At 49.5% G+C, this 14135-nt stretch overlaps 1 protein-coding gene across 6 annotated transcripts; it reads right to left on the bottom strand.

The window, feature by feature from the left end:
• Positions 1–6187: 6187 nt before the first annotated feature.
• Positions 6188–14135, bottom strand: LOC122367091 (inactive peptidyl-prolyl cis-trans isomerase FKBP6-like). 6 transcript variants are annotated; one of them, XM_043339883.1, is made up of 12 exons: positions 14059–14072; positions 13468–13494; positions 12726–12823; positions 11744–11925; positions 11173–11402; positions 10768–10885; positions 10342–10531; positions 9457–9595; positions 8613–8692; positions 7928–8068; positions 7511–7616; positions 6188–7012 (listed from the first exon to the last, which is right to left on the bottom strand). In XM_043339883.1, exons 3-12 carry the CDS (start codon positions 12818–12820, stop codon positions 6743–6745), a joined length of 1551 nt encoding a protein of 516 aa, XP_043195818.1. In that variant the 5' UTR covers positions 12821–12823; positions 13468–13494; positions 14059–14072; the 3' UTR covers positions 6188–6742. The 6 variants fall into 6 exon arrangements, with proteins under 6 accessions (XP_043195818.1, XP_043195820.1, XP_043195819.1 ...); XM_043339885.1 differs by lacking the exons at positions 13468–13494; positions 14059–14072 and adding an exon at positions 14117–14135; XM_043339884.1 differs by lacking the exon at positions 13468–13494 and having other exon boundaries at positions 14043–14064.

Raw genomic sequence — 14135 nt, 5'->3', positions numbered from 1 at the left:
GGTGATAATATAGGTAGTTATGAGCGAACCTAACAACTGCTGATCCTTTTCGGAAACGGAAAACGTTTGGCTTTTCCTGTGGTGAAGACAAACGCAACGTCGGCCGCTCTGGGGCTCGTATTATAAAATGAAATCGTCTTTTTGCGCCGTCGCCGGAGGCGGCGTGTTATTTGCTACGATCGGCGCGTGACGAGACGCCGAAAAACTTTGGCAGTTGGAAGGCTACCGAAAATATTCCACTGTCGATAAACAGCGCTACAAAGGCACATCAGATGCCTCGAGCGCCCAGCCAGCTCCATTCGTCTGATGAATTGGATGGTGGCAGCATATCTTCACCCTCGGCGTTGTCTTCATAAACTTCTCAGTCGTTGTGAGCGCGCGGCTGGGTCGGCTGTCCCGCACGACAGGGATGTGTTGCGGCACAGTATCGTCGCCCGCCGCCCGCCTCGCTTTTGGCAAGTCACTGCTGTTCGGCGGCCCAGTATCAGCGCCTGCTGACGTCAGTCGGGAAGCTGGCGTAACGCAGCGTGTTGCGTCAGCGTCGGTGCGCCGTGTAATTGCCTCGCGCGCGTCGCATAGAGTAGCCAGACATTTCACCAGCTAACGTCTTCATCTGACGTAACAAAGTGGCTCCACGGTGTATTAAACAGGCCTCTGCAGGCGGGCGGGACCCATTCAGTACCGCGAGGCGACAGCGCGGAGCCGGTAGCTACCAGCAACAAGTGGTTCGGCAGTGGAGCACGGCGAACTGCCAGCGGAGCCGCTGTGAAAGCCGACACCAGCAGCGATGGTCAGTGAGGGGGATCGGCCGGCCGGCGACCAGCCGACACCGGCGTCCGGCCCGCCCCACCGCGGCTGGGGACTCTTCGACAGGCAGGAGCGGGCCTGGAACTGGGACCCGCGCGCCCCGCGCCGCTGGACTCAGGGTCAGGAGGGCGGAGAGTCCCTCTGGAGCAGCTGGAGCGGCCGGTGGAGGTCAGGAGACCAGGATCAGGACGGCAGGTTCAAGGCGTTCTGCAGACGGCTGCAGGAGAGGTGGCGGCAGCAGCAGTGAATGTCGGCGCTCTGGGAGAGATCAAGCCAAGGCAGCTGGCTATATGTTGAGATGTGTGAGCTGACACTGAAAAAGACTCCAAGGCAGAGACGTGTGGTGAAAGGTTTCTAAGAGACGGCCGCACCAAACAGTGCCAAAAACTAAACGATGTTTGTGCTGGGCTCAACTTGCATAGCGCCTTTCTGAGTGGCTCAGACGCTCAGGGCACTAAAACCACTGTGCGGCTTTGGAAATGTGTGAACAGACTTTGTAACAGCATTCTTTGTCCAATTTGCACAAGACAAAGGACAGTGTTACTTAACCCCAAGGCCCTTAACCCTGTGGTAACTGGTACTGTAATGGTATTTCGCAGAAATTTTAAACGTCATACACGTCTGTCTTTTAGAAAGAACACACGGAGCACGAGGAAATGTTTGTTTGAAATTTTGAAATTGTTTGAAATTGACTTTCAGCAACAGCGGTCTGACAATTCATGCTTTGAGACGAGCTCAGTGGTTTACACAGTGCAAAGAAAACGAAATATACTGTTGTTGACTATTGCACGTTTTTTCGCATTTAGGTACCTAGTCTCAAATAATTAAAGCTGTTTTTACGTGATTTTTTTTTTCTTTATTTGTCTTCCGCTGTTTAAAAACTGCCTATTGCATATTGCAGTTTACACCTAAATGCATCATCCACGCTAATGATCATTTAACTACAATACCCGATTACCGAATACACCAGTGAGTAGCGCGACCCGTCTGTTTGGGCGGGGCGCCCCTCTCATACGTCGTCCGCAGTTCGGCGGCGCTGGGCGGCCGATCAGTTCCGACCGTTACTGCCGCTCGGCGCCGGCCCAATTGTCACATTGGCCGGAGATGTTATTGGCGGCGGCGGCGGGAAAGGTCAGGGCAGGGGTCAGGTCAGCCCATAGGCTCGCCGGGACAATCTATCGGCCGGCGGCCGCCCGCCCGCCGACCGCGAATGGAAATTGCGAGCACCGGAAGCGCAAGACTTGGTGATGGAAACATGCTCATGTTTCTTTACCTACGTCTTTTTTGCATTACAAGAAACTCGTTTGGCTGATGCGTCCTAGAATAAGGTGAACAAATTTGTAGTTATTCACTATGAACCTATTTCCAAATACATACCTATAGTGGAGTAGAGAGGCTACTGCCAAAGACGATCTTTATGGTGAAATACAGCTTGAGTCCTCAACTGGTGCTGCTATGGCATTACTCACGGTTGCAATAACGCAGCTGCACCTCCCCTGCCAATATGCCTCCTCTAAAGAAGACCGATTGACATGTATCCAATAATTAGCCCCTTGCCACCTAGGCTGGTTCCATGTCCTCAAAAGACATACGATGGGTCGAAAACGTTTTGCGAGTCTCCGGTTATCCACAGTCAGTGACCAGGGCATATCCGTCCAAGCGAGATACGTGCACAATGCTTTCGCAAGTAGTTACTTCTTAAATACACAATCATTCAAATCGGCTCACTCGACCATATCTAACTTAAAGGGACCCTCCCACCTTAACATTAGATTTGAGTTGAGATAGCCAAAATGGGGTCCCTGGCTCACAATTACCGGTTTCGGCACTCACAACATCGAGAAATGCCTTAAATCGGAAATATTGAATTTCAAAATTGCAGCATTTTGATTCAGAGGGGCTAATGCTTAGGAATACCCCTCTGAATGTGTGACGTCAGCGCAAATATCTAACGATTTTTAAATGTTTGACTAAAACGTTTTGTAGCACGCGGTGGTATATGCTATTTGCGCGCAACATCTGCCGCAAACGCCGCACTTCTAAATTAAAGTCGCTAGAAACAGCGGAGATCCCAAAAAAGTAAACAAAAGTAAAAGTCTAATATCTTGAAAACCGGTGAATATTTTTCGGTGAAATTTGGTAGATATTCGTTTTTGCTCTTTCTGAACCGAGCGACATCACTTTCATGCCAATTCATTAACTTTTTTGAAGGCGGGAGGGTCCCTTTAAGGGGGACACTAAAAAAAACTGACAAAAGATGACAAACAAACATTTAAATCAAAATTTTATTTCCATCCGCGCAAGAAGCTGCTCATCTCATGCGTATCTGACCGCGGACAGGCGCTTTTAATGGAGGCAGGACGCTGACAGTTAGAATCCCCCGTGATTATGGCCGAGTTTTGTCGGCGTGTCTGGCCGCCTTCCGGCCGCAAAGTCGGACAAGAATCCGCGGCCGCGGCGGGGCCGTCGGCGCCCCGAACTTGGCCGCGGCCCGCTCAGGCGCGCCATCATCGAAAACTCGGTAAATCTCCGGCTGCACGGCCGTCGCCGCTGCTCGGCCGGCCGACCGTTTTAGCCGCCTGTTTAGTCCGCGACCGCTCTGATATATGGTCGCGGCGACCGGCGCCGCTGGCCGCCGCCCGGACCAAATCGCCTTCTTAACACGTCACAGCTTTAATTATAATTAGTATTTTAGATGACATGGTGAGCTGTGGCCGTTTATGGCATGGAATATTCAGATGGCAGTAAAACTCGTCACGACAATATCGCTGGAGGGAATTTAAAATGAGCCTCACGCCCAGAATAAACACCTCGCGTCGTCCGTTTTACAATGCACACCCCAGGGATCTACAATGCCTCGCATGGGCCTTAGCATGGGATTTTCGGTATAAGCATGGCTGCATGCTTTGTGACTTGTGAACCGTGCATAAGTATGTACTCATGATGCTCAGGCATAGATGGTCGCACGAACTTTACCAGAGTATTCTGAATTTAATGGTGCTAGCAGTTAGTGTCTCAAAATAGAATCACAATATGTGTTACATACTTACATGTCTCCTTGATTAATAACCGCTGTCCCGATGTCCTTGTGGGATGCATGTTAGTTATCACAGAGTATCTACACCGGACTGGACTCTCGCGCCGGCCAGCGGGGACACTGTCAGTCCCTGCTGTCCCACTAAGATGACTGATGACCCAGTGGCGGCTGGGAGACGTGTCGTACCGACGTCCCTTCCGCTGCCGCTGTGGAGACGCGCTCCTTCCGCTGCGGTGCGGCGAGCCGCGACCATTCAGCAACCACAGCACAGCGACCAGTCCGCCGCCCGCCGTCCGTCCGACCGTCCCGCCCGCACGGCCGGAAGGACCACCGAATGTCGCTCTGCCACGCGTTCCTATACTCGGTCAAGCATCCTCTTATGAGGAGTAACTATTTGATATTTCTCTCATTGATGTCCATTGCGGCGTGCTGGCAATGATGATAAATATAGGTGTAGTGCTCAAAAGTGTCGTTATTTTTTTTTTTGTTCGAACTCCGCCATAACACTATTGGTAGACATATTCATTGTCCATTTAATCATTCCTCGGGACAAAGTGTTTAAAATGAGTGTCATTTTATCTCATCAACTCACAGTCACCGGGTGACCGTAAATACACACCTACTGCGTAGGTGGCTATTTCAGCCCCGGCAGATATAATAGGGTGATGGCTCACGAGACAAGGAGGCACCCGGCCGTGAAACATATCTAATTAGTCGGTACGACACTAGGGAGTCTGGAGTCTGGTTGGTCTCTTCCCACATTTAGGACGAGAGCCGGCAGAATTTACGTCAGACCCGGTAAACGCTAACAATAGACGGGACTGATGGTTATTTTTGTCGTTTTAGAACAGAAATGTGTACCAGCCTAAGCGAGGGAGAGGCAGGGGCGGAGCTTCCTATACAGTTCCTATACAGAGCGGCTGCTCCACCAACTTGGTATTTTGCCCCACCAATAAGCGTTTTTCCCCACCAATTTTAGCTGATTTCTAAGATTTTGTTGTTTTGCAAATAAATCTTTTTCGCATTGAAGAGCTTTGGAATGTCTGTTTAATGCAAAATATTATATCTGTAATGATAGGAATTGCTTCAGTGTGTTATTTTATTCAACTTCATAATCGGACATTGTGGGTTTGACGACTTTTTACCCCACCAACTTCCCTGAAAAAGCTCCACCCATGGGGAGAGGCAACGAAGTTGCCCAACAATGTTACCCAATGTTAGGCTAAAACAAAACTAGATATTTCAATAACAATAAACGATTTCTCAAAAAGGATACGTTTGAAATTGGGGCGAATCGCATTAGCACCCCAAGATTGGCTTCAACAAAGCGGGAGTACGCTGCCGGCGCTGTTTCACAATCTCGCCGCTAGATGCCACTAGCGGTGGACGCCTGGAATGTATACTGTTCCGCACAGCACCCGACCACTGCGGAACCCGTTTTCCGTAACCTGGCGGGCGGCGGCCGGGCTCTCTCGCGGTTTTCAAAGAAAGTGTGTCATGTAAGAGTTCATAGGGTAGTCACACAGTTCCTGGCAGGAAGTTTCATGGCCAGTCGTTCATGCAAAACTTGTCCAAATGGCAGCCCGTGCCCGGTGCCCTGCTACGCGGTGTCTTGATTTCTGGAATGACTCACAAATGTGCCAAAGTACCGGTCCACGCCGATGTCGAGACAAAATATTGAGGCAGTGGAAAGTCACCGTCAATGAACGCAATTTTCCATTCGATGCTCGGTGATTTAATGTTTCGCTTCGCACGAAAACGTGAGTGATATTACGTTGAGTATTATTTATTATGAAAAGCTGTAACGTTATGACAGAAAAAATTAACCAGTTCTCACAAATAAAAACAAAGGAAACGAAAAGTCGCCACCTTCTCTCCTTTCCTTATGAAAACACGAAGTAGGACGCGAGTATAGATAACGACACCCGGGGAACGCTAATGGCCATCTCTCGTATTCCATATCTGACCGCCCCGCTCCCGTCCCGTATCGCACGCCGTTCCACTGCACGTCTGACGTTATTACGGTATCTCGGGGTCATCAGGGCAGTGGAGAAATCGCACCTCGGGCCGCGACCATTATCATGGGCAGTCCCCTGGGTCGCCAGTATCACTGCTGTGAGGTATTGTGCTGTGAGCCCGTCCCGACCGGAGGTGGCGAACGCAGGTTCGATGCGAAGGTTTTTAGTGAATACGAGTTAATCGATCCAGCGGTTGTCTAGATATACGCCGCAGGAAAGCGTTACAGGTCGGGCTGGGCCAATCAAACTAGGATTTCTCCGTTATATTTAATAAACTCGCTTCGCACTTCGCGCTCACTCGTATTAAGTACAAAGAAGCTCCAACTAAAAAACTCAAACTGTATTCTTGGCTTCAATAGTTCTTCATAACATGCATGGTCACAGTTTTGGGAGCGAACGAACATAGTGCATTACTTTGTACACTGTACAGGCCGGTGGGACACAGCCCTTCTGAGACGGCCCTGTTCATAGCGTTTCCAAATGTGGAGGAAACCCTCTAATGTAGGGCGGCAAACAATAACAATACCAGGCACAGAAACGGCGCCCAGACATGACACAACACTTCAGCTCACTTACCTGAACACTTGAGTTGCAGCTCAAACCCTGTTTAGTAGCTTATTCCAAAGAAGGCCTGCGATTCCTGTTCCAACGCCGTTTAGGTACACATCTTCTACGGCGTATGCGCCATCCCTTTGGGCATCAGCTAGCCTCCGCCAAGCGGGGCGGCATCACTGGCTTCCCGCGTCCAGCACACAGCTCTCCGCTGCCCTCCCTTCACACACGACTCTTCCCGAGTCGCTCGTTATCCCCACAGCCGGACACTGCTCACCACAGACTAGTCTGTCCCGTGTCCACAGACTAGTCTGTCCACAGACCACATCTAGTCTGTCTTCACCACCCGCGGCCGTCCACCGTCCTCCACGCCTACAAACTGCAGTCCCAGCTCGCGGCAGCGAACACAGATGTGGGCCAGCTTGTGCCGGCCCTGCTCCGATTGGTTCAGGGGCAGCGCCAGCTCGCGGCGGCTCGGGTCCGAGAGGAACAGCCGCAGTGTGCGCTCCACGTCCCGACGGAACTCGTCCGAGACGCGGATCTCGCCCGCATCGTTCGGGTCTGGGGTGTCCCCGGCGGCGTCTGGTACAGAGGACGGCTGCGGGCGGGGGGGGGGGGGCAGAGTCAGAGGGGGAGCTGGGGGACATGGCATGCCAAATATTCAGCTATCTTGTATACAGCATGCTACCTTGTCTGAGTAACGTCAAATACGGAAAATTTGGAAACCGATACCAAACCGAATCGGGCGAATACCAACCGAAACAATAGGAAAATACCGAAAACCAAACCAAATTGTAACACTGATAAAATGCCAACTTTTTAGCAAATTCGGAGCATCTTATACATAAGTGATGGTTCCTAATACAGACAACATACCAAATGTATGCGGTTTGAAACACCAAATACCAAGTTGGTATCGGTTTGGTATCGGTTTACCAAGAAATTGATATCCGATTGACATTACTTTAGACACAGGATGAGAAAATACTGACGAAACTTCAGAAATGATAACAAGACAAACATTTACAATACGAAAGACAAGAACAGCGAGTGCTTTACCATAGGCACAAGCCACAAAAATAACACTTGAACGCACCTGTTCAAGGTTAGTCCGTCCTTCGGCTGGTGCCCCGTCTCCGGCCGGTTTCTGTTCTGACCTCTGCTCCGGCTGGAACGCACGGCGCGCAAACTCCACCTCCAGCCTGCCGGGACGCCGGAGGGTACGTGGGGCATCTTTTAGCGACCGAGATCCACTCAGCGTCACAATAGACAGCTCGAGATGATTGGATCGGAAAGGAAGAGAGGGATGACATGCAAAACATGCAGTTCTACAATGGCGGAAATTTTCAAAGACCATGTCCAGAATATCAATGAAACTGATAACCCGTAATTCCTTGGCCGTCATTAATATATACCCAGAGACCGCTCTCATGTATCCTTCACTCTCATGGTCTCCTTACACACACCACACTGAATTATCCCACATCTACGATAGCAGCTGCAGCGTACTCACAGTTTGTCGGCCTTTTGCCGCGACGCCAGCAGCTCGGTCAGAACGATTACATCCCGGCAGCGGGGCTTGAGACGCTCAGCCCGCTTCAGCAGACGAGATGCCTCCTCAAACTCGGGGATGTAGATCATGGCCTTCGCAAGACTGTGGAGGAGCAAACGACCGGGGGTTAGTTGAGCAATTCAATAAGTATCTCAATTAAACTGCGATTGGTGGACAGTGCCTATATAAAAAAATGCCTTTTCTAGTGTCAAGTGAAAGTTAGTGAATACTGAGATAGGTACATAGACGTTAACCTACGAATTATTTGCCTATGAAAGAAAGATAATTTTGTAACGTCTGGCCTGGGTTTCGCAAGTTGGTAATCGAATATGCCAACACAAAGCCGGCCATTTGAGCTGGAAATGCCAGCAAGACATATATCATTAGCTGCGTTTCAGTGGAGCTTTACTTTTAATGAAGTGTCTGGACCTTAACAGCCTGAAAACACGTTAAGATTAATGCACCGTGACATTCCCTGTCGCCAAGCATCTATGTCCCACTCCATTGGCACGTCCCATCTCCCGCCCTGCCCAGTGACGGTCTGCTCGTCTCCAGCTCTGTCCTACATCCCCACCCTCTATGATCAGTTCCGTCCCTCCGTGATCAGTTCCCTTCCCCTCCACTAGTCCCCACGCAGCATACGGACCGTGTGTAGAGCTTCCTCTGCAGGTCCGGGTCGCCGGCCGCGTCCTCATAATGGAGCGCCTGGCGACCCTGCTTGGCAGCCTGAAACACACAGACCGTGTGTAAAGACCGATATAAAATATTAGTCATACGGTAATAAAATTCGTCGAGCATTGAATCAATATTTGAAATTCACGAAAGCACGGTTTCAAACTACGGCACATATACGACGGTGGTCGATAATCACAGGGTCGCAAAGCCATGTCAGAGAGCATGTCACTGAATGTGCCACCCACTGTGGATCCTCTGGCTTTGACTGATCCATCCGGTTTGTCAGATTTCGCGCCATACACCACCCTTCAGTCACATGCCTCAAAGAGCGACTCACACTAAAACATCCGTTAAAGACATCGAAACCAATCCAAACCATCCGAAAAACGACACATATATCTCTCAGGGGATATATCTGTTATCGAGGCAGTCATATTCTTTGTACAGCAGAGTTATATAACTCAATCCACAAATAATGAAATTAGTCGGGGTAGTCTGGACGGCCGTCTCAGCCGGTAGCAGGACCATGTCATCATCCGTCGGCCATACTTCCGCCCGAGTGAGGCTGCCATTCACCAACGTATAGCGCCGCCATAAACCGAAACGACGCCAACTTACCACCGTCCGCCGGCCAGTACTTTGTCCAGCCGGTTCATCGGAGCCCCGACTGTATATAGGTCAGATGTGCAATGGACCGAGCCCGTACCGATGGGCGCCGCAGGCTGAGACAACTGGATGCTGTTAAATATTTAACGAAATATTATGTACGGGCGGGGAAGTCGGATGGCCGTACCCGGCCGTACCCAAGGCCGTACCTCTTTCCACTGGGCCATCTGGAGCAGAGCTTGGACGCGGTTCGACATCACTTTGAAGATCACGTGCTTTGCCTCGCGGTGTTCCTCCTCGTTTTTGAAGGACATGTTGACCAGGAACACACGGATGGCGTCACGGTAGCTGCAACAGACGGACACTGGTGTCATGGTCCCTGCTCCGGCCAGAGTGGAGTGACCGTATTGATAGCAGACAATACACCAGCACTACAATAGCACTGATTTTGACGACGGCCTGTGAACACTCACATGTCTATAAAGGAATGCTACCACAACCACAAGCTAAAAAACAAAAAACAAAAACAAAAACATGAACATGATCATGCTTTGTGCCCAAGATTTGGAGACATTTGCCGCAGAACGCACCACCCGGGACATAATATGCACCGCCCTTCCCTTAGCTCATCCCAAATACATATGAAATGAATCACTAAAAAATATCAAAACATACTCACCCCGATATGTCACTCCAACCCACAAGCACCCCCCCCCCCCCCCCCCCAGTAAGCACAAAACACAAAACACACCCACTTCTCCTCCCACCCCTGTCCACAGGCGGCGCTCCAGTCTGCCTCCTCCAGTCTACCTCTTCCCGGTAGGCGGCGCCACGTGTCTCGCCGCTCACCTCAGACCGCTCACCACAGCTCACCTCCGACGCCTCACCACACTGACTCACCTCCGACCGCTCACCACAGCTCACCTCTGACCCCTCACCACCACTCACCACAGCTCACCTCCGACCGCTCACCACCGCTCACCACAGCTCACCTCCGACCGCTCACCACCGCTCACATCCGACCGCTCACCACCACAGCTCACCTCCGACCGCTCACCACCACAGCTCACCTCTGACCCCCCACCACAGCTCACCTTCGGGCCGCCTGGGCGAACTCGCCGCGCTTGTACTCGTCGTTGCCCTTATTGTGGTGGGCGCGGATGGCGCGGATGCGCTGCTCGAACGTGGCGCGCTTCTGCTGCTCCTCAGTGAGTTCGTCAAACTCGTCAGCGTCAGACGAGTCCGTGAACGAGACTAGCGTGACCTCGAACAGTACCTCCGACTCTGAGGACGGGCGGTTAGCACAGGTCGAGAAGTTTAGCGACATCTCCAATAGCCACTGTGACGCACTGTCCATACGCATTTCAAACGACAGAACGTACAAAACCAACAAGCTAGCATAAAATCGCAAAAGTCAACACACCAGTTTATACCATTACCATTGTCATCACTAACTCTTCAGCGTCCCCATTGGCCATTACTAGCTCATACGCGCCCCCTAACGGAGCTCCCTTACGTACCGGGCGGGATGCGCGGGCCACAGCCGAGTTTTCCGAACGCGTAGTCGGGACTGATGAGAGCCAGGGCCGTCTCTCCCTTCTTCATCGACAGTATGGCGTGGTTCAGGCCGGGCAGCAGCTGCAAACAGACAGGACTGATCAGACGGCTGCCCGACAGGGACCGATGGCTGTACCGGGGCAGGTGGCGCCTCACTCTGCAGGTAAATAGATCAATAGCTGGAGATATTGGGAACATTATGAATAATGCTAATTAAACTTCTGCGACTAATATTGGGCTATGTTACGTTCTTTTTGCCGTAACATCATTACACTGACATCATATTACAGTACAGAGGAAACTTTAAATGGTTTAAAGCACACCATTACACTCACAACTCTCACACACTCTCCGGTCCGGCCGCTCACCTGGCTATTTTCTCCCACCAGGTGCGTCTCCGGCCGTCCGCGGTTCCTCATATAGGTCGAGTCAAACGGCTCGTCAAAGCCCTCGAACTGTCCAACGTAGTGCACGGTGACGCGACTGCCGGGGGGCACCTGGAGCCCGGCGCCGGGCACCTTCACCCATTTCATCACACCGCCGTCACCCAGCAGGTCGGTCATCTTGGTCCGCAGGATGGCGAACGGCTGACGGGTATCTGGTGGAAAGAGAAAGGGTAGGGGGCCTGAGACAGAGAGAACGGGGATTGAGGAGCGAGCACGGAAAGGCGTTCGAGGGAATGAGAACGAAAGGCAAGGAATTGAACAGAAGGATGGAGACAGCAAAGAAAAAATTGATTACATGTCAAAAAGAGCCAAAGATTTTAATTGACTGACTAAAACAAAACAAAACAACGGAGAATAGCAAATGGACAGCTTACAGCTACAAGACAGGAGAGACAGATATTCGGTTACTCTGAGTCCGGTCTGTCTTTCTACAGAAAAGGTACCTAGTGTAACAAATCACGGAATCCATAGTTTAGAGCGATATTTGACCCACCTGCATCGTCGTCGTCGAGTCCCATAGCCTGGCAGTATTCGGCGAGACTGTGGCCATCCTCGCTCAGCTTGGCGAGACCCTCGAAATGCTGCTTCTTGTCCGCGGAGTCGCCGGCGCCTAGGTCGGCCTCATTTTCAATCGTCTTTGGTGCCGCGAACTCCCAGCCATCTCCAAGCAGTTTCCTAGAGGGAGTGAGTACCTGTGACACTCTGATTCATATCCATCAGCCATAGGCATCACTATGAATGATACCTTCCATTAATGCTCCCACATCAAGATAATATTTGACATTATTGGTGCCACGAGGAAGTGATTACTGTGAATTTAATTTGCATGCCTATTGGAGCCTTTCAGTTCAATCTTTAATACATAAGGGTAGGTAGGTACTGTTCAAACTCAAGAAGTGTACAACTTTTTGCTGTATTTGTAGCAAAAACACCTTTGATGCAGCTATACAGTGTTCTAAAATTAGATATTGGTTGGGTGTGCCGATGAAGAAAAAAATCCTAGGATGAGAAAAAAGAACGTAAATAACTAGTGTTTTTGCAAAATGGTGTACTGCCAATTTCTATGCCAACTGATAAACCAGAATTTCATGTCAGGATCTTGACAGGGTGTGGAACAAAAGGATGTGGGTGCATCAACTGTCAAGTGACATGTGAACTGGCTGTTGGGAATACATGAAACTCTTTTCAGAGATGACGTAAAGTCGGTCATTCATATTTTAGGGATGAAAATATTTTCCCCATTAGGTGTGATTTGCCACCAAAAAGTCTGAAAAATGGAGCACTGCAGCTATATCCCGACCCCCTCAGGGCTGAGAAGTGAGCAACTGATATGGTAGGGGTAGTCTCTATGTTCCTAAGGAATCCCTGCCCCCTGTAGTGACCAAAGCAACCCTCAAAATGCTTCCCATCCAGCTAAAAGTGGTAAATTAGATTTAATGATTTATAATATCTTTATGATAACTGCATTAACTCACTTTGAATCAACCTCCTGTGGGATATGTTCAATGACATCATCCTCAGCAAGCATGTCCGCTCCATCAAGCTCCTCTGCTGGAATGGACTTACTCATGATCTGAGAAAATATTATCATGAAATAAACACCAACATAATGTCAAAAGCATCTTACAATGAAATATACAGTGAAAATGATAATGCTAAACAAAAGGCAGAAATTAACAAATGCCTGCTCAGCAGTCAGCTCCTCAATTTTCCCTTTTAACGCCAAGGGCCGCTACATATACCAAGTGGCATCACAAGAAATTTTGCACAAGCCAGCTGCCATCATGGTGATTAGTGTGGACAGTTGCAGGAGTTAAAAAACATTTATCAAATAGCACTAGACACATAAATTATACTTTACCATTTTAATGTTTCTGAATCTTACAAGAAATATCACAAAACAATATAATGATTCAGATGGTTTCCTCAAAAACAAAAAGGTGCACTATTCACAGTTCAAACTGACAAAAAATGAACACATTACAGGCATGCTAGTGACTACGGCAGCCTAGAATCAGCTGTACGACAGATGGGCAGCATAACACTGAAAGTCAAAAGCAGCGGAACGGGGGGGGCACCGTGCCCCCCCCCCCTTTGACTTTGGCATTTTAACATTAGCCCTATGGGCGTTGCATGGAAAATAAGGGACCAAAAGTAAGCAATGCCCCCCTTAATTGAAGGTGTTCCACCGCCACCACCGAAAATAATCATACTTACCTACAAAACTCACCAACGATAATACCCCTGAAATTCAACATCCGCGAAAGCTCTCAACACACAACACGTGTGTGACGTGCCCCCACATATTAGGCGCTAAAAAGACAACAAGCATTGAAATAGAACTAAAATGCAGCACAATTTTGACAGTTAGTTGTACCTAGTTTAATTGTTTGTCGGTGAATAAGTTATCAGACAGTTGAGTGTGTTGCAATTTTCTATATTCAAAATGATTTTTTGTAAGCTAGCAGGTTATGTTAAGCCACGGGATGTCGGTTTTTATGATTAAAGAGGCTCTATCCTATATTTTCTTTTTTTACTAAACTTTGCTGCATTTTTATTGTGGCATTTCTGCTGCGCCTCATACATATCCAGCGCAAACAAAGGAAATGGTGGCGTCGGGGGATCTGAAGAAAATACTATTCGACTGCCATCCTCTAGCAGCCATCTCATGACTCTAGACTAGAGTCGTTGCCGATTGAAACAAAATAACTTTGACTGAATTGAAAAAGACAATTTCATTCGCGGTTTTGGAAATGATGACATTATTGACCTCTATGATCTAAACAGGATACCTTTTGGCATTTTGACCTTTAGCAGCAATCCTACAACCACAACTAGGCAGATGTTGGGCCTATAGTTATGTCACCGTGGTTGGGCCCAAGGCC

The sequence above is a fragment of the Amphibalanus amphitrite genome, unplaced genomic scaffold, assembly GCF_019059575.1.
Source record: "Amphibalanus amphitrite isolate SeventyFive unplaced genomic scaffold, NRLGWU_Aamphi_draft 000849F_arrow, whole genome shotgun sequence".
Lineage (NCBI taxonomy): Eukaryota > Metazoa > Arthropoda > Thecostraca > Balanomorpha > Balanidae > Amphibalanus > Amphibalanus amphitrite.
Note: the sequence above shows the minus strand (reverse complement) of the source record. Positions and strands in the feature narration are given on the sequence as shown.